This window comes from Marmota marmota, unplaced genomic scaffold (assembly GCF_001458135.2).
Source record: "Marmota marmota marmota unplaced genomic scaffold, marMar, whole genome shotgun sequence".
In the NCBI taxonomy this organism is placed as follows: Eukaryota; Metazoa; Chordata; class Mammalia; order Rodentia; family Sciuridae; genus Marmota; species Marmota marmota.
In genome coordinates, this window is record NW_026000057.1 from 20,747,882 (window position 1) to 20,775,186 (window position 27,305).

Here is a 27,305-nt window from a genome sequence, read left to right on the forward strand (position 1 = left end):
GCTGTCATGAAAATTAATGAGATAATTCGTGTATCATTAGTACCTAGAGCAGACTGGGAGCATAATAAATGATTGAAGTGAAAGCTATTAACTTTAATAATTAATAAAAATAATAAAGGACTATAAAACTTGGGGAGATGTGTCATTAGTATCAAATTATCCCAAAGGTTTAATCTTAAATAGCATTCTTCAAATCTGACAACAATTCAATTCAGTAAGTATATACCAAATGACTCTACTATGCTGAGCCTTGTGCTGGCCCTGGCATCATTGATGATGCCAACTCTAGTCTTAAGGAAGTGGCAGAGCCTAGCAGGGAGATGGGTTTGTGGACATCTACTTGAAATTGGCAGAATAGTAATAGCTAACTGTCGAGTGCTTTCTATAATGGTAGGTATAATATTTAAACACTATAAATGTATACTTTCCTCTCATTTTCAATTAAAAACAACCCTATGAAATAAGTACTGTTATCCATTTTATAGATGGGAGAACAAAGACACAGATAATGGAAGGAACTTGCCGAAGGTCACCAGGATAGTAATTGAGTAATCTAGGATGTGAGTGATAGCAATCTGATTCCAGAGACAACAATCTTAACTACCATGCCACACTGCCTCCTTTGTTTAAAAAAAGTTCAATGGCAACCAATATTTATTGAGCACTTACACCCAGGTATCACTAAGGATACACAGAAGAATAAATGAGACCTAATTTCTGTACTCTGGGGTGTGTAGTCTAGTGGGGAAGACAAATATTAATCATGTAATTGCATGAACATGTGCATATGAGCTATGATAAATGTTAGGAAAAAATTATAGGTGTTAAGTAATAAATGTACAGTGTATACCATGTTATTAGGGAATACACACAAGGCATACCATTAATTCTGTCTTAGGTAGACAGAGGTGAAGAGGGAAACCATTGTAGAAAATAGGAACAGTGGAAGAAAAGGCATAGAATAAGGAAAATAAATAAATAAATAAATAGATTTTTCTTGGTGTTTCCAACCAGTGATAGGCAATTACTAATTGCATTCCCAATGTCCCTGGTTGGAATTCTATGGGGGTCCTGAGAAGGTGACTCCTCTTGTGGCTCTGTGGGTGAATCAAGTGACTTTGTAGTGTACTGTCTTCTAGCCACAGTAATTTGTTCAGGATGGGCAACCTCAGGAGTCCTCTTGGGAATGCTAGGACAAAAGGTTCTCTCTTGTTCTGCTGCGCATGGTAGTCCTGGGAGAGAATTCTCCACAAGTCTGTTGTATTCCTGCATGTCTGGAGCAGAGGCACTGACTGCATCGGTTCTGAACTCTCTTCCAGGGATACTTGTCTAGTGGCAGTCTTGGAAGATAGGGTGGTCTTTCCAACTGAAGCAAAGACTGGTTTACTCACAGCTTTGAACGACAGTATCTCCCTCTGAAGCAAAGGGCAATTCATGCTTACGACCCATTATAAAGGATTCAGGTTCCTGAAGTTCAGGATTTGGTTCCTATAGCACATCCCTGTATGAGTAGTAGTGTCATCTAATTTTCTTTGAATCACTACTGAAGTTTGGGTAAACAGCATGAGAAAATGCTGGCCACTGCTATTGCTGCAATTAGTGGACTGACCCAGGTGTCTGATGTTTTCTATCAGCTAACACGTCAGCTTGCAAGTAGGGTAAAATATCTACTCTTTCAGGTCTCAGTGGGTAGTACATAGCTCTGGAAGCCATTGAGTGAATATTAGAGGAATTGGCCCTAAGATGATGCTGACTTTATGGAATGTATAGAGATGGGGAAAAATCAGCATAAAGATGGGGAGAAATTAGGTTGTTAGTGGACACCATTAAGTGATGATGTCAGCAGCTGTCAGTGGCTTTAGTATATGAACTAATACTTTTCCTTTGTTAACTAAGTAATTTGGAATTATGTTTTTCTGCTATTTGAAACCATAGGTATTCTTGATTATTCCATATAAAAGTATATCTTTAATTTGAAAATATATTTGATTTAAAAGCAATGCAAACTGTGGAATAATCACATGGTACTTTGTGGCTGAATGCTAATGCTACAGAATTATCAATTTAAAGATCACTAGTGTATCTGAGTGTTTGGAAGAACTAGCATATGATAGGGTCAATTTCTGCAAGAGTTCTACAGTAAGTAGAAAAGAAAGCAAACAAATAAAACCAAAGTGTTTTTGGTTGGGAGAGCATCATTAGTGAAAGGTTTTGGTTTGGGTTTTTTTTTTTTTTGTACCAGTGATTGAACCCAGGGATGCTTAACCACTGAACAACATTCCCAGCCCTTTTTTGTATTTTATTTAGAGACAGGGTCTCAGTGAATTGCTTAGTGCTTTGCTGTTGCTGAGCCTGGCTTTGAACTCACGATCCAACCGTCTTAGCCTCTGAGTTGCTGGGATTACAGATGTGTGCTACTGTGTATGCATGGCTGAAAGAACGTTTTAAAATTGAACTAAGGTGTCCTATTTTCAACTGTTTAACAGCTCCAGCAGAAAATAAGAATCTCAATTATGAAGTTTGGATAGATCTAAGAATTTCTAAGTTCACCAGGGAACTAACCATGTGATTAGAGGATAGAGACTTTTCACTTCTGGGAAGGAAAAAGAGACTTGAGATTGAGTTCAATCACCCAAAGGCCAAGGTGCCTATTTAATGACAGACTCCTTAAGAAGCCTAAAATGTTAGGTTAGGACAGCTTCTGGTATGGTGAACACAAGGAGGTGCTGGGAGAGTGGCATGCCAGAAAGACCTTGGAAGCTCCATATCTTCCCTAAATACTTTGCACAATGTGTCTCTTCCATTTGTCTTTATTACTGAGTTGTATCCTTTGTGATAAACTGGTAAATGTCAGCAAAATGTACATCAGTGTTCTGAGTCATTTTACTAAATTACTGAATCAAAGAAGGTGGTGTGGAACTTCTGATTTACAGCTAGTTGGTTACAGGTATCAGTAACAACTTAAGACTTGTGATTGGCATTTAAAGCTGGGGGTCGTCTGGTGGCTACTGAGGCCTCAATCTATGGGGCTTAAGTGAATTCTGGGTGGTTAGTATCAGAACTGAGTTAAATTCTGCATACTGCTGAAAATTGCTTGATATGCAAAATCAACATGTTTAGTGTCAAAATTATGGAGAAAGTATAGAATAAAAACCCTTTGATTTTGTTTTGTTTTGGGGATAAGAGGATGCAAGTTCCCTGGAAACAGGATGAATAAACAAAGGCCTGTTTAAGAGTCATCAGGGTAAGGATTCAATTAAAGGGTTTTGACATGAAGCAAAGAACAAGTTTGAGTACAAGTTTCATGATGTTCTCAGATCCCTAAGGGTAAATTTGAAGAAGAGAATCAAATAGGGGTTTATTTAAGAATAAGAAGTAAGCAAAAAGTTGAAACACATAGTGATAACAGAACTAGAAGGGAGAATAAATTGTTTACTCATTTAACAAATAGTGTTTATGCCAGGAAATACACTGGGCTATAGATATACCAAGATGAACAACTTATAGCCTTGTTCTGAGAAAGCTCACAGTCCACCAATAGATAGACAGAGAAGGAGTCAAAGGGATTCTATGCTGCATGGAACACAAGAGGAGGGATCATTTCCCATCAGGGAAAAGGATGCCATGAAAAACCTCAAAGAAGAGTCATTTGTGAGACTAGTTAGTGTTTGGCGGAGCTTCCAATATATTTCTTTAATCCTTTATCTAAACCATACCTTTATTAAATCAGGATAATTGCTGGCATTTCACTGTAAGCTTGTAATATTTTAGCAAGAAGTCGTCTTTGTTTATTGCTAACTCCAATTTCCTGTAGAAAGAACATGTGCTATTTTTTAAAATGTGTTTTTCTTCAAAAAAACATAATAAATGAAATGTTGCTTTCTCTGTCATTCTTAATTGTCAATAAGAAACTGAAAGGTGGTAACTAGTAATATTCTGGGCAAAAACCCCACAAGCAAATTCTATTCTTCCAAATATTTCCTAGCAATAAAGTGACTTGAGAACATCACAGAGTATTTCAAAGGAGTAGTCAACAAATGGTGATAAAGAACACAGGAAATATTCATGTACAGCCACTCAAAGAGAAAAAAGAAAATATCTGTGAAGAAATCTGGGACAACTTTAACTTGGATTAAACAACAACAGACGGTTCTCTAATCAAAATTATAGTGAAGCTTTGAAAATTTATTTTCCCTATTCACATTGTCTATTGTTATTTTTGTCTTAGTCTGTTCTTAGTAGACGCCTTTACTGAGAAATGACTTGTTGTAAAAGTGACTCATCAGAGGAAAATGTATAGGAGGAACCACTGTGAATTCTTAATTATAAGAGTCTAGCTATTCTGCTAAGAATAATTATAAGAAAAATAATAAATGATGGGGAATATGATTTTGAAGTAAAATAATAAACTCATCTGCTTGCAACTCATAAATAATTTGCACCTTATAGTCATTATGTAAGTTTTAGGTTAGCAATATAGATGTAAAATAGGGCCAACAGAATACAGAACAACAATAAAAGTCCAACCATATAAATTTTGAGTTTTAATATCTGGTAATGGTAATAGCAACTGATGAAACTAATGGTAATTCAGATGTTGACACTGATCTATGAAAATTATGCACTTACATTAGAAATTGGGAAGCTTTTTCTGTAAGGGGCCAGATAGTAAGTATTTTATTGGTCATATCATCTTTGTTGCAGCTATTCAACTCTGTCCTTGTGGGTATAAAAGTGGCCACAGACAGTATGTAAACAAATGGGCATGGCTGTGCTCCAATAAAACCTTATTTACGAAAACACAGTGTAGAGTGGATTTAGACTTTGGGCCATAATTTGCTGACCTATGTTTTTCAACTCTCATTTCTTTCATTTTTTTTTCTTTTGTCCCTAGTTTTACAGTGCCTACACAATGATCATAAAATTTTATATTATTTAGAATTCCAGCATTTAGTTTGAACCAATTTTTATATAATTAACCTTTGAAATATGATTATCAATACGTAATTCACAATGTGTCCAGAATACATAAACATTCTCAATCCTAGTGGAAAACAGGAAAATATTTTACATCCCAGAGAGAAACCATTTCAGATCTATCATGTTGTAAGATACTGCCCCATGTTTACCAGGTTACAGAGCAATTGGAACTCCCACATGCTATTTTTGGTGGAAATAACAATTATTAAAACTGTTTCAGAAAGCAATATAGCAACATCTAATCTTGCTGAAAGTGTGTAGATGCCTTAAAGTTTCAGTACTAGCTATATATCCTGATGAACTATATTAATCTAAAAAGTTTGACCCAGCTATCTCACTCCTTGGTTTATGCCCAAAGAACTCAAAGTCAGCATACTATAGTGACACAGCCACATCCAATGTTTCTAGAAGCTCAATTCACAATAGCTAGACTATGGAACCAACCTAGATGTCTCTCAATAGGTGAATGGATAAACAAAATGTGGTATATACACTCAATAGAATATTATTCAGCTTTAAAGAAGAGTAAAATTATGGCATTTGCCAGCAAATGGTTGGAGTTGGAGTATATCATGCTAAGCAAAATAAGCCAATCCCACAAAACCAAAGGCTGAATGTTTTCTCTAATATGAGGATACTAATTCACAATAAGGTGGGGGGCGGGGGGCACTAGGAAAGAAGAGTGTTACCTTAGATTAGGTACAAGGAAGTGATGGGACGGGAGGGGAGTGGATGTGGGGATAGGAAAGATAGTGGAATGAAACAGACATTATTACTTTATGTATATGTGTGACTGCATGACCAATGTGATTCTGAAACGTACTCTCAGAAAAATGAGAAATTATATCCCATCTATGTATGATAATATCAAAGTGCATAAATGCATACTACTGTAATATAAAACTATAATTAAAACAAATAAAAAATGTATTTGCAGTGTTTTTATAATTTTACAATAACCTAAATGTGGACAAGGGATAACAAAATGTGACATAGTCTATAATGGAATATCATAAAGGAGCTAAATAAACATATAGTTGATTCTCATTATTTGTGGTAGTTATGTTCTATAAAGTTGCTGTGAATACAGGATAAGGGAAAACTAAATCATGATTCTTGTGAGCCTCTGGTCATATTTTTGCTAATTCATCAAAATGTAACTTTGTTTTATATGTGTTTCTGCTCAAAGACACCTTATTTATTCATTCATTTATTAACACTGAACTCACAACCAATGACACTAATTCATGCTGGACAAAGTGTATGGGATACTCACAGCCTCTGTAACACAGAGGATCACAGCATTCTTGTGCTTAGGGACAGTAGAAAACCCTTCAGCATAATATGAGGGGACCATTTTAAATAGCGACATCATGTACAAAAAACTCAAAATGGGAAAAACATGCCTAAACAGACTATAAAAAGGATACCTGTTTACACTATGAGCTGAAAGGAGAAGGCAGAGCAACACTGCTAGTGTTGACTTGGGGGTTACAAATAAATTGGAGTGAGTTGGTAAATTTACAGATGAGGAAATCACAAACAGCAAGGACCACCATATTATATCTACATATACCAACACACAGCTATCTTAAAATGTATTGAAAGGAGAAAGCAAAATTGGAGAAAGTTATGTACAGCATAATACTTTAAGTAAATATAGATGATTTTAAGGATATGTGTATATGTAATAAAAGTATTACAACATGTACATCCATTTTAGGATGTAGCTATGTAGGAGAAAAACCAACCAATTAACCTCATTATTTTCATTAAAAAGAAAACTAATATCCCAAGGGTAACATATATTGAACATTTTCTTGTAAACTATAATTGCTTTCTGAAACTTTAGGGGCTCTGATTATATTTCATTGTATCAAAAATCATTCTAAACTCTGAAGGCAAGATTAATTTTGCCAAGGATGTTAAAATACCAATACTAAATTGGGTGTCTTATCTTTGCTTTCCAATCTTGAAAAAAGAATGATAGATGGTTGGCCTTTAACTTTTGCCAATGTTTGATCAATAAACATGATTTTTTTTTCTTTTTAAAAATTATTTATTTATCTAATTTGCTATACACGATGGCAGACTGTAGCTCGTTTCATACTACACATATAGAGCACAGTTTTTCAAGTCACTGATTGTATACAAAGTATTTTCACACCACTTTATGTGCCCCATCAAAGTCTATAATGAATGCTGTCAAAATACTTATATGTTGGCTTTAGCATTCTATCAATAAAGAAAGTTTCTACATTTTCTCAAAAGATCACGCACTCCACAAGCCACAAAACACGTTCATTCTCTTCCCAGCCCTCCAATAAGCACTTTTCCCTTTGTATCTACCCAGTTGGATCTGAACATCTTCCCTCCATTTTCTTGCCATTTACCAAGTCTCAAAGGGTTTATTTATTTTCCTTCCCTACTTATCGCTTTAGTTCAGACTTTTTTCGTTTCTCATTAGAACTACACCTTCCTAACCAGTCTCTCCTTTTTAATCCACTCTCTCTGTTGCCAGGGATGGTCTGATCTTATCCCCTGATGGAAACTATTCACTGATTTTCCATTTCCTATGGTCTAGAGCTCTTTGGCATCAAATGAAGGTACTGACAATTTCTGCAGGTTCTCTGCCGGCCCGTTTCCTAGACACCATGCAAACCAAGAGTTTCCCAAGTCTATAAAACAGCACATTGTCCCCCCTCTTCCTTCCCCTTGTATGTGCTGTTCCCTCTGCAATATGCTCTTTTACAACACTTAAATTCCATCTTGACTACTCAGTATGTACATTTCTCTGTGACTTCAGCTCAGGCTAATAGCACTAATCACCTGTCTACGTAGAAACGACTATGACTCCTTATTTATGCAGCAAATTCCATATGCAGGTGGAGCAGCCCTAACCCAGAATGCTTGTAACCAGAAGCATTTCAAAATTTTTCAGGCTTTAAAACATTTCATATACAAAATGAGATATCATGAGGTGGGATCAAAATCTAACTTAAACATAAAATTCATTTATGTTTCTATATATGCAATATATACATAGCCTGAAGGTAATTTTATATAATATTTTTAGCGTGCCTGTACATTAACTGCACCTGTCACATGAGGTCAGGTATGCAAGTTTCCACTTATAGCAACATGTCAGTGTTCAAAAAGTTTCAGATTTCTCAGCACTTTGGATTTCAGAATACAGATGGCCATTCCTGTATATGCCAGTGATTTTTAAATTTGTATTTTTTCTCTGGACCTCTCGTTTGTGTTAAAAACCTATACCTAACCATGAGCTACAGTGAACATATCCATTTGCAGAACTGTGAATCTAAAGCATGGAAAAATTGTGGAGTATAAGGTTAATACCAGGATTCAAAACCATTACACTACATGGTCTCCAACCACCTATTTCCCACACAAGAAGCTGAGAGTCATCTTCATCTCAAATATGTTCATTTCTCTTCATCTCCACCCATCCTAAGCTTTCATAAATCATTGCCTGGACAACTGCCAATTATGTTCTAATTGGTTTTCCCACCTCTACTTTTGCCCTTTCCCAATTATATTACCATATAGAAGCTAGATTTATATTTTTTAAACATAAATTTAGTTATAGTCCTTATTTAAAGTTTATCAATGGTTTTCCATCATTTTATTTTGGAGAAATTCCAAATTCTTACTAACCTACAAGGCCCTTGTTCAGCTTTTTGTGTAGAAAGCCTCTGTTTTTCTCTCTGGGCTTCAGCCTCTTGGTGAAGTTGTTCCACCCAGAACCTTCTTGTGCATGGTCTCTATATTTGAAATGCTCTTGCAGCATTCTTTACCTACACTCATTCTTATTTGGTGTCAAAAGAAACATAACTGCTCTCAGGAGGTCTTCCCTGATGGATCTGCTCACATCGGATACCCTTGTTAAGTGTGACAGTGCACTATTTTCTTCCAAGCAATTTACACATGTGTAAATGAGTACTAGAATGCTAGTCTGTATTCCTCATTAGTGTGAAAGCTTCATGTATCAAGTTCAATATCTGAATGCTTAGATTCTAGGTCAATTCCTGGTGTATGGGAGACAAATATTTTGAAAAAATGAATTAATTCAGGCTAAAGAAAAACTGAAGAGATAATAAAAACAGACATGACTCAGCATGAAATGACCAAACGAATTTGCTTCATCAGAAGGTGAATGATTTAGAACATGCAAGTAAAATCATAATGTGCCCAGATAAAACAGAACCAACCAATTACAATAATATGCATAATTTAGATCATTTATATTCTCTGTGTTTATGTCAACTTTTAAAATCCTAAATGAACTTTAAATCAAGACTATGAAAATATAAATTTAACATTTCTAACCTGAAGCTATGATCTAAAAAAAATGTTTCCTCTGTGCTTTATTTTTTCTTAAAGACATTTAATATTTTGTTTTTTAGTACTAATGATTGAATCCAGAGGTGCTTAACCACTGAGCCACATCCCCAGCCCTTTTTATTTTTTATTTTGAGACAGGGTCTTGCTAAGTTGCTTCTGGTCCCACTAAGATGCTGAGGCTGGCTTTGAACTTGTGATCATCCTGCCCCAGCTTTCTGATGAGCCACTGGAATTACAGGCGTGCGCCACCACTCCCAACTAAGATATTTAATATTTCTATTGAAAATAAACATCAATGACTAAAGTTTAAACCTAAGAGGAAAATAGTTCACGAAGAGTATAATGTCACCATTTGATAGTACCAATAAAATAAGGGAATAAAAGACTATGCTTAATATCACAACAACATAATAAAAAATGTCATGCATGATATCTCTTATTGGTTATTCTGGCTTAAAATCTATTCAGTAGACCACAGTCAGATTAATCTTAATATATACCCATCCTCTGGTCATGTCACATTTTTACTCATAAACTTTCACTGCAAATATTTCTGATATACAACTATTTCACACAGTTATGCAAGTAAAAACACTAAGATTACAATTAAGAGCCATGTGGGAAAAGTACATTGAGTGGAAAGATATTTTACCAAATAGGAAATATAAGTAGTAAATTTTCATAAGAAATACATAGAAATTTATTTGTAATAAATAGTAAATTCAAACGGGGTCTTGTTTTTAGTCCTTTTTCTTGTAACTTAAGATTAAATTATAACACTTATTGCTCAGGAGGATTGTGCAGCTGACATTCTCATATTTCCTAGTGACTGAATATTTTTTAGAATTCTTCAGCAAAAAATTTAATTTAGCATTATGTCTTAAGGCCATAAAGTTTTTATACCCTATTAATTAGTAAGTCTGCTTTTAGCAATCTCACTAAGAAAATAATGCTAAGAAATAAAATTTTCACTAAAAAAAAAGTTAAACCTAACAGTATAAGATTGAATACATTATAACACTAAAAAAATCTGAAAAAGAACAATGTAAGAATGATCATCACTGTTATTGTGAAGCTTAAACCAGTATAAATACTTATATTAATATATTGTGGGGAAAGAATAAAATAAAATGCTTATAAAATATGAATATATCTTTCTCAAGTATAGTTATGTACATGTAGAAATGAGGCAAAATACCATATATCAAAGTGCTAATAGTGATACTATTAATAAAGTTTAGGAAGGGGGAGTTGGATTTTTTTCCTTCTTTTCTCTATTGTCCTTTTTTATTTCAATGATATTTAAGTTTTACAATGAAGTTACCAAAGAGTCTTCAGTGGGTCCCCACTGCTATTTGATAAGATTTAAATTTCTGAGTACCAATCTCCTTACTCCTATTCTACCTCTATCTTCTTGAATCTCACACTATTTACTTACCCCCATTTACTACATACAGCTTTAAACAAGGCCCCTCATGGAGGACCAATGCCACCACTCATTGTGAATTTTTGTAGGCAAATGAACAAATATTATCTCATTTTGAACATTTTCGGGTTCACTCTCTTCTGGAGAATGTTATTCTTTAGTTAAAGAAATTTGGTACTTTCCTGAAATTCTACTTCCATAAAAGTCTCTTTATTAGAGCAATAAGATATTTAATTTGGAAACAGAAATTAGAGTCCATGGAGACACTATACCAGTAAGGTATTTTTCTCTTATAGACATAGATTAATTAGGTAATTTTATTTTCTACTTATCAGATGTCTTAAAATAGAAAAAAGTTATTTCAATAAATCAATTTAAAGTTATATTCTACATCTAGAACTTTGCTTTCTTACTTAAAATATATTCCTTTAACATTTGATAGGCAAAGTAAACTTGAACATTCTCCACAGTGGTTTCCAATATAATTATTAAGTATAGGTAATGAATTAGTATTATAATAATTAATACAACTTTTGATGGTTGTTTTAGGAATCATATCTAGCATCCATAAGCTACTTAATGTCCCAAATTTGGGGTATAAGAGTCCTCTGTAGATTTCACATTTGTAACTGATGGTATTGGGGTATAGAATAAACATTTTTTTAAAACAATGAACAAGAAGTAAAAAATTTTGGAGTCTGATGATATGAAATGATAAATAAATTTTCCACAACAATAATCACACTTTAGGTCAGGTGTGACATTCCTGGGACATCCCACTAAAATCTATTTAGCCTATTACATTGTGAGTTTCGGAGACTAGCCTAATAAAGCCCTGTATTCTCAATAGCATGGTTCATTCACAAAGCGATTTTCAGAATATATACTGGGAATAAAGAAACTGTGCTCATTGGGGACTGAAATAGAGCCAGTTAAATTCCATTCATATACAATTATTTCAAAATGAACCCCCTATCATGTATAATATCATGCACTAATAAAAATATTTAGAAAAAAGAAGTTATGCTTAATCAGATGCCTTTACATACAAAATGAGTCTAATGTTGGTAAATGAGAAAAGCTGCTATCATCACGGAGAACAATAATGGTCACTTTAAAATAGTTCATACCTTTCACACTTAAGAAAGATTCTGTGTCATGAGCTACATTTGAAATAAGAAAGAAAAAAAGTAACTTTCATTAAGCCTTATAAACTTACTAAGTCTTTGGCAGTATATTGATTTTTTAAATATATTATCTTTGATCCCCACAATAGCTCCGCAAAGCAGGCAGTATAACACATTAAAGCACACCAAGTTATAGACATGGCAGGGAATATGAGTGTAAAAAATTCTAGCTTCAGGATCAAATATACCAGATTTTTACAACCTTAGAGAAGTAGCCTCTCTAAGGCTGTTTTATAACCTATTGAAAAAGAAAGAAGCTGCCGGGCACAGTGCCACATACCTATAATCCCAGTGGCTTGGGAGGCTGAGGCAGGAGGATCATGAGTTCAAAGCCAGCCTCAGTAACTTAGTGCGAAACTAAGCAACTCAGTGAGACCTTGTCTCCAAATAAAATATAAAATAGGGCTGGGGATGTGGCTCAGTGGTCAAGTGCCCCTGAGTTCAATCTCCAGTGTCCCCCCCACCAAAAAAGGAAAGAAGCAGGAAAATATGGTAGAGTCTTACTCTGCTTAATCAATATTGGTAAAGATATCTCCCCCAGGCACATCCTTGAGGAGGTTTCTGCCCTATTGTGGCTAGGTAGAGCAATGTGGCTCATTCTGGCCAGGGGGTTCTGAGAAAGAAGAAATACAGTTAGCTTTGGGCCAGCACATTGAACTGTCAATGTAAGGTCCTGCAGAAGTCTGTTTTCTCCTGACACAGTACTGGTCATATTTGTGATAGCTGACTGTCAGTCTGGATCCAAGTGATCAGAGTCAGTGGGAGCCCCTTTGTCCAATCAAATTGGACAGCAGAATGAATTTTTAAAAATGCTGTTTTAAGCACTTAAGATACTGGAAGTGTTTATTACTGAAGCACAACCAAGATGAAACAGACTGGTAGGGAGTCACTTCTATCCTACAATGTCGTCAGGATTTAATGAAATAACATGAGAAGCATTTCAGTGTCTATGATTTAGAAAATAGTAAGTGAATGTACCTTTATTATTATATTATTATTCTCTTTTAACAAATTAGGATACTGAGATCACAAAATATTCTGTAATATGCTGAAGGATATACTACTAGTGGGTGACACAGTTGTTTCTGTATGACTTTGAATCAATGATCTTTTCATGAAGCTCTTCTTTAGTCATCTGACTTGCACACAAAAAAGCCTCACTATAATTATTATTTTTTGTGCATGTTTGTGCCTTTTTATTATTGTTATAAAACCTCTTTCTGAGACAGGCAAATAAATTTCCCTTTAATATTTAAATTTATTTTGTTTGCTGTTTGTTTGACAAATTTTGTCACACAGGAAGGCAGTCTCTATGGAAGTTTTAACTATCAAATCCCTTTAAAATCTAATGTCAGAATGTCTCTCAATGTTTCTCTTCATAATCTTTCTTACCTATGTTAATCTGGTCTAAAAAATAATCAAAACATAAGGAACTCATTTTCTTTTTCCAGTCTGTGCTTATATCAATATAAATGAATCCTTCCTCTGTCCCATTTCCAATTCTTCTTTTAAAAAAATCCAACTTAATTTCCATCCCTCTTATGAATCCAGCTCTAATCAACTTAACAGTACATCTGGTCTATGCTACTTATTTGAAACATCATTTCATATGATTCTGTCAGACAGCTTTGTACAGCAGGGGCATAAAGTTTTGAAACTGCATTTCCCAGGATCCCTTGCAGTAGGGTCATTGTTAATTTCCTCCAGTGAGAGGAATTTCCATGGGATTGGGAGGACTGAAGAAAAGAGAAGGCTATTTTGGGTATTATGACTGGCACACGGAACTGACTGAAAGCAGAGATTAGAAATGGATTATGTTGTGACGTCTTTGAGGGAATTTACTGTCAACCCCCCTTGAACCACAATAAACCAATCATCAACCAACCAACCCACCCCACAACTACCATGTAAAAACATCAGCCCAGACTAAACAAGCGTTTGCTGTTTAAGACTTAAAACAACTGCTGAGCCACCAAATGTTCATGGACAGAAGGTGAGCTACATAATTTAAGGAAGATATATTCCCTGTACTTCCAGGAAAATAATGACAAAGAGGAGATTCTCGGAGGGTGCAGGCAATAATCAGAGAGAAAACAGGATAAGGAGTTCCTCATGGGAAGCAGAATCTAGGTCTAATCAAAGGGTCTCTACGACTTCATGTGCACATGCAGTGTGTGCGTACTGGAGTGTAAATGGGCTTATTTAGTGTGGACAACCTGTCCTATTTATGTATACTATGAGTATATGTGTGTGTAGGGAAGAACATACAACTTGGCTTTCTATTTTATAGATTCTCAGACTTGAAGGAGCCATGTCTAGACCAGATGGAATACTTATGTGCGACTCAGAAATGCTAGAGGGTGACAATGATACAAACGTATGAATTGCCAAGATCATTGTAATGTCATGTGTAGATAATAAAAAAGTATATGCTAGTTTAAAAATTAAAAAAAAAAAAGAAATGCTAGAGGGTGAGCTAGGTGTAATGACTTAGTTCGTTCTTTGTATTTATGGCGGGAATGAATGAGTTTTTCTGCATAAGGGAAATGAAAAATATATTTGACAAATAAAAGGGTGGGCTGTGGCAATAACCCTACTACCTTCTCCTGTTTGTCAACTCCTATATCATTTCCTCTTCCTGGGTACAATGGAAAATGATTATTCCCAATCTCCCATGAATGTTACTGACTTCTGGAATATGAATAAAAAGGACAAATGTCACTTCTGTGCCCAGGCAGTTCAGTGTCTACAAATTTTGTGCAGACCTTTTCTCTCTTCTTTTTTCAGTGCCCATCTTAGAGGAAAAAATTTTGCATGACATAGTTGAAAGATGGAGGCTGTCTATGACCTGAATCACCCCTGAGTCCCACCCTGCCTGCATCAGGCAGTGAAAACACCGGGAAGTAAACTGTTTCTGAACATGATAAGTGATATTATAGGAATGTTTGTTACAGCAATTAGCATGAAAAACCTTCATGCAGTTTTGGTCATAACTACACAGCAGGGCAAATAAGGAAAAACTGGAAAAAAGAAGTTAATGAGATCTTTAGGGTTAATGAAAAATCAGAGCACCCAGGTAATTTGCTTGTTTGTCAAACAGGATGGTGAACTCAAAGGTAACCTAAGATTAGAAAGTTTGTCCAGCAATGTGATGTTTTTATATAGTTGCTCTTATATGTAACTCAGTTCCATAGAGTAAGAGATGTGGCATGAACAGATGTGATGAAATATCCACACCGAGCCTAAACGTTGGGGTTTTAACCAAACGGGGCAAATGTGCAAGAGGAAATGATTCAGGCCCAGGGAGGGTCAGGGAAGGTATCTAAACCCAGTGTTTTGGGAAGCTGGACGTGCAGGACCAGTGCACTTGGGTTAGCCATGCACTGGATTCCCCAGTAAGGCTCATCTGGAGGTTCTCTTAGACTTCCTCCCATTCTGTGGCCTAGGGTTACAGAAGCCTATAGCACCTGGAAAGAGGCTAAGCACAGAAACAATGGTTAAATGAGCAAAATTACTAAGATTAAGAGTTTATGCACATGCATCAGATATGTCATCTTATTTCATATTTATTTAAAGTGAATTAACCCTATTAATTTACTGTTAGCACACAGGTCATTAAATATCACTATCCAAGTAATTGTCATTAATTCTAAAGAGATCCTAGGAGTTCTTCAAATATATTCTTAGTCAAATAAATATGTATACTTATAATAAAAAGAAAATTTAAAGATAGATATGATTCTGATGGTACATGAAGTGTTTTTTTTTTCTTAATCTTATGCTACTAAGCACTGAAGATGTTGTGTTGCAAAGCAATTTCCTAAGATAATAGAAGAAGTGAAAGATAAAACAAAATTTTATAACCTAGTACCTACAGACCATATGACAAAATGTGTTGTTTTCTACTTCTATTAAAATATAAAATATTTTCAACATAGTGTAATAAACACAATCATATATGCAAACACAGGAGGCAGAAAGGGAAGATAGGAAATCATAGCAAGAAAGGCTAAAAAAAGACAATTCAAGGAAAGATACAAACACACAAATCAAAATATGTTAAGTTCCAGGCATTGGTATGTATTTAATAGTTAAAAAACATTTCTAAAGGAAAAATGTAATAAATTTGACCAGATATGTATAATAGCAAAACTTTATTACCACAGATATATATACACATTGACACTCACCACTTTGCCATAGAATAAGAGAAACATTTGATTCACTTATTCCTTTATTCTCAAACACTTTTTGAGATCCACTATGTGCCTGATATTATTAAAATATTACCAAAAATAAGAAAGGGTAGTGGGCTGGGCATGTGGCTCAAGCGGTAGCACGCTCGCCTGGTATGCGTGCAGCCCGGGTTCGATCCTCAGCACCACATACAAACAAAGATGTTGTGTCCGCCAAAAACTAAAAAATAAATATTAAAATTCTCTCTCTCTCTCTCTCTCTCTCTCTCTCTTAAAAAAAAAGAAGAAGAAAGGGAAGAGATAAGGAGGAAGAAAATTCCTTGATCCTAAAAGAGAGTTCTCTGATGTTATACAGGACACTTGACACATCAAAAGAGGCTTTTTGTAAACAGAGCAAATACACTCAAAGAACTGATTATGAAGCTTCAGTATCATATCACCTATCACATTTTATACAAATCATTTAAAATGTGTCTATGGAGGAAAATCTGACAGACATTAGGGGAAAAAAAATCTAGACAATGGCTGAAACTGTCAGAGACCCATCATCTACACCTGCCTAGTGGGGCCTGAGGATATGCCCTCTGCAGCCTTCACCTCTGGCACTGTGGCTGCAGTTGCCAACATTAGCATGGTCCCATGGGGCCTGAGATGTGCTCCTCCATGGTCAACACCCCCAGCATTGTTGTTGTCATTGCTGGAAGCTATGTCACCATTGGTGCTCATTTCCACAGGCCTGAGATTATTAATAGTCCTGGAAGTAAAAAAATTAACAACTAAGAATATTGTATGTAGTGAAGCTATCATTAAGACGAAAGAGAAATAAAGTCTTTTCTAGACAAGAAAAAACACTAAAGATTTCATCACGACTTGACTGGCCTTACTAGGAATATTAGAAGTGAGAAGATAATACAATCACAAAAACCATGTGAAAGAATAAAACTCACTAGTAAAATACACATGCAAATGAAAAAGAGAAAAGAATTAAACCTTATCACTAAAGAAAACTACCGCTTCACATATATAAACAATAAGAGAGGTGGAAAGGAACAAAGACTACACAAAACAATCAGAAAACAAGTAATAAAATGACAGGAGTAAGTTCTTACCTATAAAAATAATCTTGAATGTAAATGAATTAAATTCCACAATTAAAAAATATGGACTGGCCAAATGGATTTTTTTAAAAAAATCCCCAAATTATACTAAATATAAGAAACTCACTTCTAAAGACACACATACAGTGAAAGTGGAGAAACATGCTTCATACAAAAGTGAGCAGAACAGCTAGCTATACATATATCAAAATAGAGTCGGATTCAAAATCTGCAAAAAGAGACAAAATTAAGATCATTAAGTTATAATGAAAGAATAAATTCAGCAAGAGGACATATGAATTGTCATGCTCTTGAATGACCCATGGATCACTGAAGAAATTAAAGGGAAATTTAAAAATATAAAGTTGCAGGATACAAAGTCACACACAAACAGGTGCACTGGTATACTCCAATAATGAACTTGTTGAAAAAGAAATCATGTAAGCAATTCCATTCACGATAACTGCACACACACACACACAAAAAAAAGAAAAAACAATTTTGAATAATAAATTTAACCAAGGAAGCAAAATATCTTTAGAATTATAAAACAGATGAAAGAAATTGAAGAGGAAACAAAAAATGGAAAGACAGTCTGTGTTCATGGAAGAATTACTATTAGTAAAATATCCAGATCCACAGATCAAATACAATCCCCATCAAACTAACAATGCTATTCTTCACACATACACACACACACATACCAAACACAAACAAACAAAAACCTCTTAAAATTTGTATGGAACCATAAAAGGTCCAGAGCAGTTGACACAAAATTGAGCAAAAGAAAAAAAAAAGCTAGAAGTATCACAATACTTGATTTAAAAAAGCTACAGTAATCAAAACAGCATGGTAGTGGCATATAAACAGGTACATAGACAAATGGAACAGAAAATGGAACAGAAAAGAGAACCCAGAAATAGAACTACACACTTTTATAAACTAATTTTCAACAAAGTCACCAAGAACATACATTGGAGAAAGAACAAACTCTTTAATAAATGGTGCTAGAAAAACTGGGTATCCATAAATGGAAAAACCAAACTAGATTCCATATACAAATATTAACTCAAAATGGATCAAAGTCTTAAATTTAATACCTGAAACCATGAAACTACTAGAAGAAAACAGGGAAATGCTTTAGGACATTGGTCTGGGCAAAGATTTTTTTTTTTTTAAAATATGACCATAAAAGCAGGAGCAACCAAAGCAAAAAATGACAAACTGAATTATGTCAAAGTAAGAGGTTTCTATACAGCAAGTGAAACAATCAGTAGAGATAATTTTTAGAGTGAAAGAAAATAATTACAAGGTTTTCAACTGATAAGGGATCAATGCCTAGAATATACAAGGAACTGGAAAAAAATCAATGGCAAAATATTTAAATAATCTAATTAGAAAACAGGCAAATAATCTCAGTAGACAGTTCTCAAAAGACATTCAAATGACCAATAACTATATGAAAAAATGCTTACCATCACAAATCCATCAGGAAAATACCAGTCAAAACAATAATGAGATGTCTTCTCACCTCAGTTAGAATTGCTATTATCAAAGAGATTAAAAAAAAAATAACAAGTCCAGTAAGGATGTGGAGAAAGAGGAACTTTCATTTACTATTGGTGGGAATGTAAATTAGTACAGCCATTGTGGAAAACAGTATAGAGAATTCTCAAAAACTCAAAATAGAATGACTATATGTTCTAACAATCCTTCTACTGGGTATACATCCAAAGGAAATGAAATAATTATATCAAAGACACATCTGCACTTGCACGTTTATTGCTGTACTATTCACAATAGATGCAATATGACATGGGTAAAGAAAATATGGTGTACATATACACAGTGAAATATTATTCAGCCATAAAATGACATTATTCTGTCATTTATGGCAACATGAATGGAACTGGAGGACATCATGTGACGTGAAACAAGTCAGGCACACAGAGACAAAATGTTACATGCTCTCACTCATTTGTGGAAGCCGGAACATTGATCTCATAAAAGAAAGTAGAAGACTGATCACTATGAGGTCAGGTGGATGAGATAAGGCTAGGAAGATAGGGAAATGCGCCCTGGGCAATTCCCCCTGGGCAGCGGAGCACAAACAACAGCCACAGGTTTTTGCTGGGAAGTTTACAAAATGGTTATTTTTAAATAGGGACCTACGTGACCTGGTGTTCATAGGAATTCAGGGCATAGGTGACCTAGAGTCTGTGGCCTCTCCAAAGAAGGAAAACACCTGATCAATACTTTGATTGAGTGCCTTATCCAGGATTGCGCTGGGGTGGACTTCCTTAAACCTATGAGACCCACATAAACCCTAGACAACAGGCATCCAGTGGTAACCCTCTTGGGTTCCCTCCTAGCCACGGGAGCTTGGCTTCACTTCACTTTCACCCTCGGCTGTCTGTGAATCATATTCTTTGAATGTAGGGGACAAAGAAACCACCTGACTCCACACTTCACGTTACAATTACAGGGTAAGAAGGTGTGGAAGAGAGCGGTTAATAATACCTTACCAACTACAATTAGATAGGAAGAATTAGTTCCAGTGATCTGCAGTACGGCAGGGTAACTGTAGTCTACAACAATTTATATTTAAAGATAAGCAGAAGAGTTCAAAGGTTCCCAACATTTAGAAATGATAAATGTTTGAGGTGCTAGAAGTGCTTATTATCCTATTTTAATCATTACACATTGTATACGTGTATCAAATCATCGTATTATGCTTCATAAATATGCACAAATGACTTAACTAAAATAAACATTTTTAAAAAGCTAAGATTTCACCAGGTGTGGTGGTACATGTCTATAATCCCATCAGCGTGGGAGGCTGAGGCGGAGGACCATTAGTTCAAAGCCTGCCCCATAACTTACTGAGATCCTAAGCAACTTAGTAAGACTGTGTCTTTAAATAAAAAATAAAACAGGCTAGGAACGTGGCTTGGTGATTAAGTGTCCTTGGGTTTAATCTCCAGTACCCCTTCTCCCAAAAGCTAACATTTCTTTAAATAGAAAATAATGTGCATTATTTATTCTTGAAATATGATATATACTCCCTTTTGGGGATGTCAAACCCTCTAAAGCAGTGGTCCATAACAGGGATAAAAGGGAAAAAAAAGGTCTACCATATGAATAATAGATAGAGAAGAAAAGAAACAATAACAATCAGAGATCAAGGAAATGCAAAACAAAGAAACGAAGAATCAGAGAAGTAAGAATTGTTTCTTTGAAAAGACTAATAAAATAGATAAATTTCTGGCAAGCCTAATCAAGAGCTAAAAAGAAAAGGTCCCAATGGAAAATACTGGAAATGGAAAAAAAGTTTCTAATTACAGATAGTATCCAAACTATTGGATCACTAGTTAAAAATCAATTTACCAAAACAAATATAAAATCAAACAAAATATTGTAAACAAATAGACCAATAAACCTCACCCCAGACCCAGATAGTTCTATGGGTATGCTTTTCCAAACATTGAAGGAAAGAATCCCAATCTTAAACTGACTAACCCAAACTATTATGTGCTCATAATTTTAATTTCTATCAGTATTTTAAATCTACTGATAAAAATTATAAAAGAAAATTAGTGTTTATGATCTACTTTCAGCCTAGTAGTGAATTAATCTGATAGGTACCCTCACACAATGACTTGACCTTGAGTGTTTTGCTGAGGTCAAAAACACAGCAACTGCAGTGAGAAATCTAAAGCATACCCCATGGGAAAAGACAAGAAAGATGATTTTTCTTCCCTTATTTTCCCGGACCCTCTTCCAGATTTATCAGTGAGTAATGAGTATGGTGTGTGAGGCTTATTTAAAGTCACAGTGCCTGTGTTCAGTAGATAAGGACTTTTGAATGCTCTCCTGGTCATGACTGTACTAGGTTCCTGGAGCTATTTCATTTAAAAATCTGTTTGATGTTCTCTTCTGTATTATATTCCAATTATTTGTTTGCATATATGGTCTCCATAGTATTGGGAATGGAACAGTTGTCTACGTATGTCCTTGAGCTTGCAGGGTTGGGAATCATTACTCATCCAGGAAGTGTCATGGCACAGTACAGGAGGTATCCTTCTTTCATCTTGGACTCAAATCAAGCAGTGGCTCTCCTACTTAAGAAGAGAAATACAATCCTCTCCATTACCCAAGAGCAGAGACTGTACTGGCTGGGGGACAGATGGCTCAGACAGATGGCTCAGGCTCTAGAGCTAATGGGCACAGGCCACTTCTGGATTGCCATTTTTATATTTCTTGCTCATTCAAGGATCAGAAATACTTAGCCATTCAAGGCAAATGCGGCTAAAACTAGAGATATCTGAGAAAGAGCAACGGAGGCCAAACGGAGTAACATTAATACCAAGGACAAATATCACACTCATAGCTCACTGTCAATGTAGAAGGGGCACATAACCTGTACTTTGAAGGTCTTCTCAGGTTTAGCTTTCAAAGATCCATTAGGGGACTTCTGCATGTATAACAAATTAGAATGAATGAATGGATAAATAAATAAATAAATGGGAGAGGAAAAAAAAAGACGCACTAGGGGAAAAAGACCTAATAAAGTCTTAGTGCCTCAATAATTACTTGTCCCTCATATGCTCTAGCCCATTTCCATGATTTGAAATTATAAAGATTATAATCACCCCTGAACTAAGCAGAGATTATTTTATTCATGTAAACTTAAACTAGCTCATGTAAGGCCAAAAGGAAGCTACAGTCACAAATCAAGGCTTAACCAGTGTAGTAATTTCTCTATTAAATTAGTTGGGTCATAAATCATACAGGGGGATAGATGAAGAAGACAGTGTACATTAATTATTGATTCTGTGTGTAATTAAAATATTATAAATGGAATCAATTTCATGAAAGTAAGAGAATATCTTCAAACAATTTTTATGAACAGTTTCAAGAATATCTTTCTTTTGAAAGTGATTCATCTAGGGTCTCATCACCTTAAAGTAATCATGCTACGAGAAATGGAGTTCAGAAGCAAATGTTACCTAAAATTATTCCTCAAGCCATATATATTTTAATGGATTTGTGTGATGAGTACAATTTTGACAATGAATTTTTATTCATTACATAAAAACATTTCTACTGTATGTGTGAATTAATTATATGTAAGTTCATACAAACAAATATTTCAGTGAAAAAAATAAACATTTTTACTCTGTAAAGAAAAGCATGATAGAAAACTAAAATACTTTTACAGAAAAAAAGTTAAAGTATATTAAGATTTATAAGGAATGTTATTTTCACTTTATTTACTTATTTTATTTATTTTTGGTACTGGGGATTGAACTCAGGAGCACTCAACCACTGAGCCACATCTCTGGCCCTATTTTTATTTTATTTAGAGACAGGGTCTCACTGAGTTGCTTAGCACCTCAACATTGCTGAGGCTGACTTTAAACTGGCGGTCCTCCTGCCTCAGATTCCAGAGCTGCTGGGATTATAGGCATGCACCATGGTGCCAGGCTTTGGCTTGTTTTTAAAATAAGCTATGCCATAAATAAATAAAACACTAAGCAATGACTCAATACTTGATTTGCCTTTGAAAATATATCCACAATTTTTTTTGCAGCAATGTGCGACTGAAATCATAAAACAGAATTCTTTTAAATTTTACCTAGACTCAAGAAAGTTTGAGGTACATTCTATCTTAGAATTGGGGGGAAAAAAGGTAACCTTATAAATGTCATAGTGGCCAGTTAGGAATATTATATATATCTAGTCAGTAGAAGTTCTACTCAAAAGGAAAGAGTAAAGATTAAGAAAATAAGTAGCTATATGACTTATATAATCACTTTTCTGAATAGACAAACAAATGATCAAATTCTCATGATATATTTTGGTTAAAGGATTTTTTTCCTTTTCACTGGCAAAACAATTAGGTGAATTTTAAATTTTCCTTAATAGGAGAAACAAAATTTTATACATTTGGCCCTTTATTCCATCATATCTATGCTAGTTCTTTTTTGGTTATCTTATTCACATAAATACTTTCTATTAATCATGTGTTACTTTAATAACAACGAAAAATCAGTAAGGTTATTTCCATGTTAGGACAAAAAAAATGTACAGTTGAGCATTTTACTTTAATCTAAGGAAGAAAAATGCCTCTGATGTATTTCTGTCATGTTCAGAAGTACCCTGAGAAAGATCTCCACCCTTGACTATTTCCTCTGCTGGAGGCTGGAAACAATTCTGATTGAACAGAAAGAATATTGCTGCTTGTAAAATAACAGGAGGTACCAATCATTTTTGGATGAATATAACCTTGATTAAATGCTCTAAATAAAAAGTATGTTTACACCACCAGCTCTCCCCTCCCCCACTTCATGCCACCAAAACCCCCTCAAAGGCTAAAAGAAGTATGAGCAGCAGACCTTGAAGATAGGAGAGCATAAAGGGCCATGCTGGAGGTTTCACCTGATGTATGGAGTATAGACTTTACTTACCCTGGCTCTTGGAGATGGTTTTGGCATATCTCTTTCTAGGTCTTTTGTTAAAAGGATGGGTAGAGAGTTCTTACAATTGGCCTCCTATAAAAGAAGTATAAAAAAATATTAGAGAATAAAGACTGCTTACCCAGAAATTATGAGGTAGTCAAAGCAATAATTAAGAGAGACAAGACATTTCTACATTGAGTTGTTCACCTGAGCAACTCATGAGATTGCAGTGAGGTGCCAGGATGTTTCCTCTCTTCTGTGCCCCATAGAACAGTGAAGTGAGATAGGAGGTGACCAAGGTGTGGAACATACAGGACCTATACATTCAGAAGATCACTAAAATCATATCTGCACTGCCATGTCACTTTATCACATAAACACCTGCTATAGGCAGCTCACCTCTTCTTTTGAAAGATGAAGAACTCATTTTCCAAGATATCAAGCAATAGAATTGCTCATGTTCTGACCCTTTATAGTCTTTATCTTAAAGAAATAACTTCAGATAATTTAGCAAACTACTACTGAATAGTGATAGGGAATCATACTAATGCCCTAACTGAGGAAAAACGTCTGAGTTCCTATTTCCAAAATTATTACACTTCTAAGTCCTTGGTTCAAAGCAAAATAATATTTACAAAACTAATGGCAGAAATTACAAGGAGGCAACTTAGATGGAGTTGGAGATATTTACACTTTATTACTATGTGATAAACAAATTATAATAATCTTGTTTGTTTTGGTTTTCTAATAATGTAGAATCTCACTTTTGAGTCGCCATTAACTTGAGAAGTTTCCCATAGATGATTTTATTCTGTCTTCAAATTAAGGGATAGAAAAATACAAGGAATATTACAGACAGTCAAGCTAAGGAGAAAGTGAGATTTCTTTCACTTGCTCCATAACCTTCACTCCTGTATTTCATGTCTTCCCCCATGCCTAAAATCTGATCATGTAAATCACAGAAGTTTTTAGGTTAATAATTATAAGTTTAAATAAAATTTCAGTCTACATAGTTAACAATGTTACTAAAATTTGCTGGCATTATTATCACTTATTTCTAAAGGGAATAATATGGAGTTAGTATAAAATATCCCTAAAGAAAGCAACAGTCCTGGGCTGGGGTTGTGGCTCAGAGGTAGAGCGCTTGCCTAACATGCGTGAGGCACTGAGTTGAATCCTCAACACCACATAAAAATAAAATAAAGATATTGTGTCCACTTGTAATTAAAAAATTTTAAAAAATAAAGAAAACAGCAATCCTATTTGCTACTAATGAACATTGCATCATCTGACGTATCAGGCTTTGTGCTAAAATCTTGGCATTCATGATGCCATCCTCCCCTGTCCAGTAGTCCTGCAAGGTAAGCCCTACGGCCATCATCCCCCTTTTAAGGATAACATAATGAAGCCTACAGAGATAATTAAACTTGCTTATTGTCACAGAGGACTAAAAGATGGTTCTGTATAAGTTTAAGGACTGAGTCCTTATCACCTTTGTATACTGCTTTTCATCTCTGTTATACTTAACATTTGAAACCACTAAATTGTGCAGCTATAGCATTTTAAAGCCAAAAGAGTTTTTTTTTTTTTTTTCAAAGTCAATTAGTCTACCCCCTAATTTTAGAGATGAGGGCTTAGATCTTGAAGTGAAATACCCATGATCACATAAGGGAGGATGAGCCTGGACCACAGGGCTGCGCACGGCACCTGTTCTCGGGTTTATGCTGGGGAACATTCCCAGACGCAGGGGGATCAGGAGCCTCTTCTCAGCCAGGGGTGCTGGCAGCACTCTCAGCTGCCTGTGGCCTCTATGTAAGGGCCCTTGGGACATTTCTGAGATCTCCAAATAAACGTACGTTCTGGTCCTACCATTTCCCACCAGGGACAACACCTGCTGGTGGTAAGTCGCTTACTGGAAATAGTGAATGAACCCATTCCCACTTCTGACTCACTGGAGAAGGATAAACTATATCCTGCATGACATTTCAGAGAGCCAAGTGTTTAACTGCATAATCTGTTGCGTAATTTTGACTACAGTTGGATAAAACAATTATGCCTAATCCTTGTGCCCCCTCTTTTAAACTACTGATATGTAAATGTTCGAATGTAAAGAGAAGAAACAAGGATGACTATTAAGGAATTTAGTAGGAGTGGCTAGCCTTTATTTAGGACAGTCTCAGTGTTTACAAATGTCTCTAATTCTTTCTTCCTTAGACATATGCTAGAAACAACAGTATTAATCCTGTTTTCCTTTTCTGTCCCTGTGAAATAATGAGCAGAAGGCTAACTTCCTAAAAGACTCTGACAGCATTTTCTCTAAGCTTTTATCTGAAAACATCACTCACTAGTTTATTTTTTATTTTGTGATTTTTAAATTCACACAACAAAGGCAAAGTGAAGTCTGAGAGAGAGAGCACTAAATTGGGAGTCATGATCTGGTTTCTTGCCAGCTATTGGAACTTAGACCACCATTTTAAGCCCTTGGGCTTCCCTTAGTTCAAAGATCTATTTAAAAAAGGGGGGGAGTGTAGGGGGAAGGGGATTGGTTTAGATGGACTCCCAGAATTCTGTCTAGTTCCAAATTTCAAGATTTTATAATTGTTCCAGGAAGAAGCAATGTTTCTTGATAAAAGTCAAGCCACTACCTGTTCAGAATTGCACTCACAATCACCCCCAGAATGCCACTAAATACTGCGCCCCATCCATGCCGTAAGTAGCCAACCATGGCGCTTCAGAGCCGTAGGAAACAGGGGACATCTTCCCCAAAGGTCAGAGTTGCTTACTCATATTTTTGGAAAACTGTTAAATAATAGCTTAAGTAAATAATAGGTACCAATTTAATGCATTTAAAAATATATCATAGTGTGAAATATTTTAAAATGTTTAAGAAAGTGTACCTTTAAAAATATATGTGTGTACATTTGTACATGCAGGTATTTGTCTAAGACAACTGGAAACTTAGGTCCACACAAAATCTAGAACACGAATACTCAGAGTAGCATTATTTATAATAGCCTAAAAGTGGCAGTAATTCAAATATCCGTCAACTGATGAATGGATAAACAAAATATGGCATAGCCACACAGTTGAATATCATTGTTATAAAAAGGAATGAAGTACTGATACATGCTAAAACACAGATTAACCTTGAAAACATTTTGCTAAGTAAAAGAAGTCAGATGTAGAAGGACACATATTGTGACCACTCATATGTCATGTCTAGAATAGGCAAATCTGTGGCGTCATAATACAGATTCGTGGTTCTGAGGGGCCAGGAGGAAGGGGAACTGCTAATGGGTCTGGTCCTTATGCTGTTTCTTTTTGGGGTGATAAAAATGTTCTGAAATTAGGTAATGTGATGGTTGCACAACTTTGTGAATATACTAAAAACCAGCAAAATGCACACTTTAAAAGGGTGAATTTTATGATTTGTGAATTATATCAAAGTCTTTTTACAAAGCCATTTAGGGCGAGTCCCCACTCTCCCAGAAAAAAAAGAAGAGACCTTAGGATTTGTGTTCAAACTTTTACCTTAAAAGTACTTCTTTGAAAAGGTTTGAAGGGGGATGTTTTGTGTTTCTAAGTGTTAAACT

General features: G+C 35.2%; 1 protein-coding gene across 8 annotated transcripts in view; it reads right to left on the bottom strand.

The window, feature by feature from the left end:
* Positions 1–27,305, bottom strand: part of Fam13a (family with sequence similarity 13 member A) — a 346,389-nt gene that overhangs the window by 128,850 nt on the left and 190,234 nt on the right. For all 8 annotated transcript variants that reach the window (XM_048813609.1, XM_048813610.1, XM_048813608.1 and 5 more), the window contains one exon: positions 23,722–23,805. In XM_048813609.1, coding sequence (XP_048669566.1) covers positions 23,722–23,805 — 84 coding nt within the window. The remainder of the gene's footprint in view (positions 1–23,721; positions 23,806–27,305) is intronic.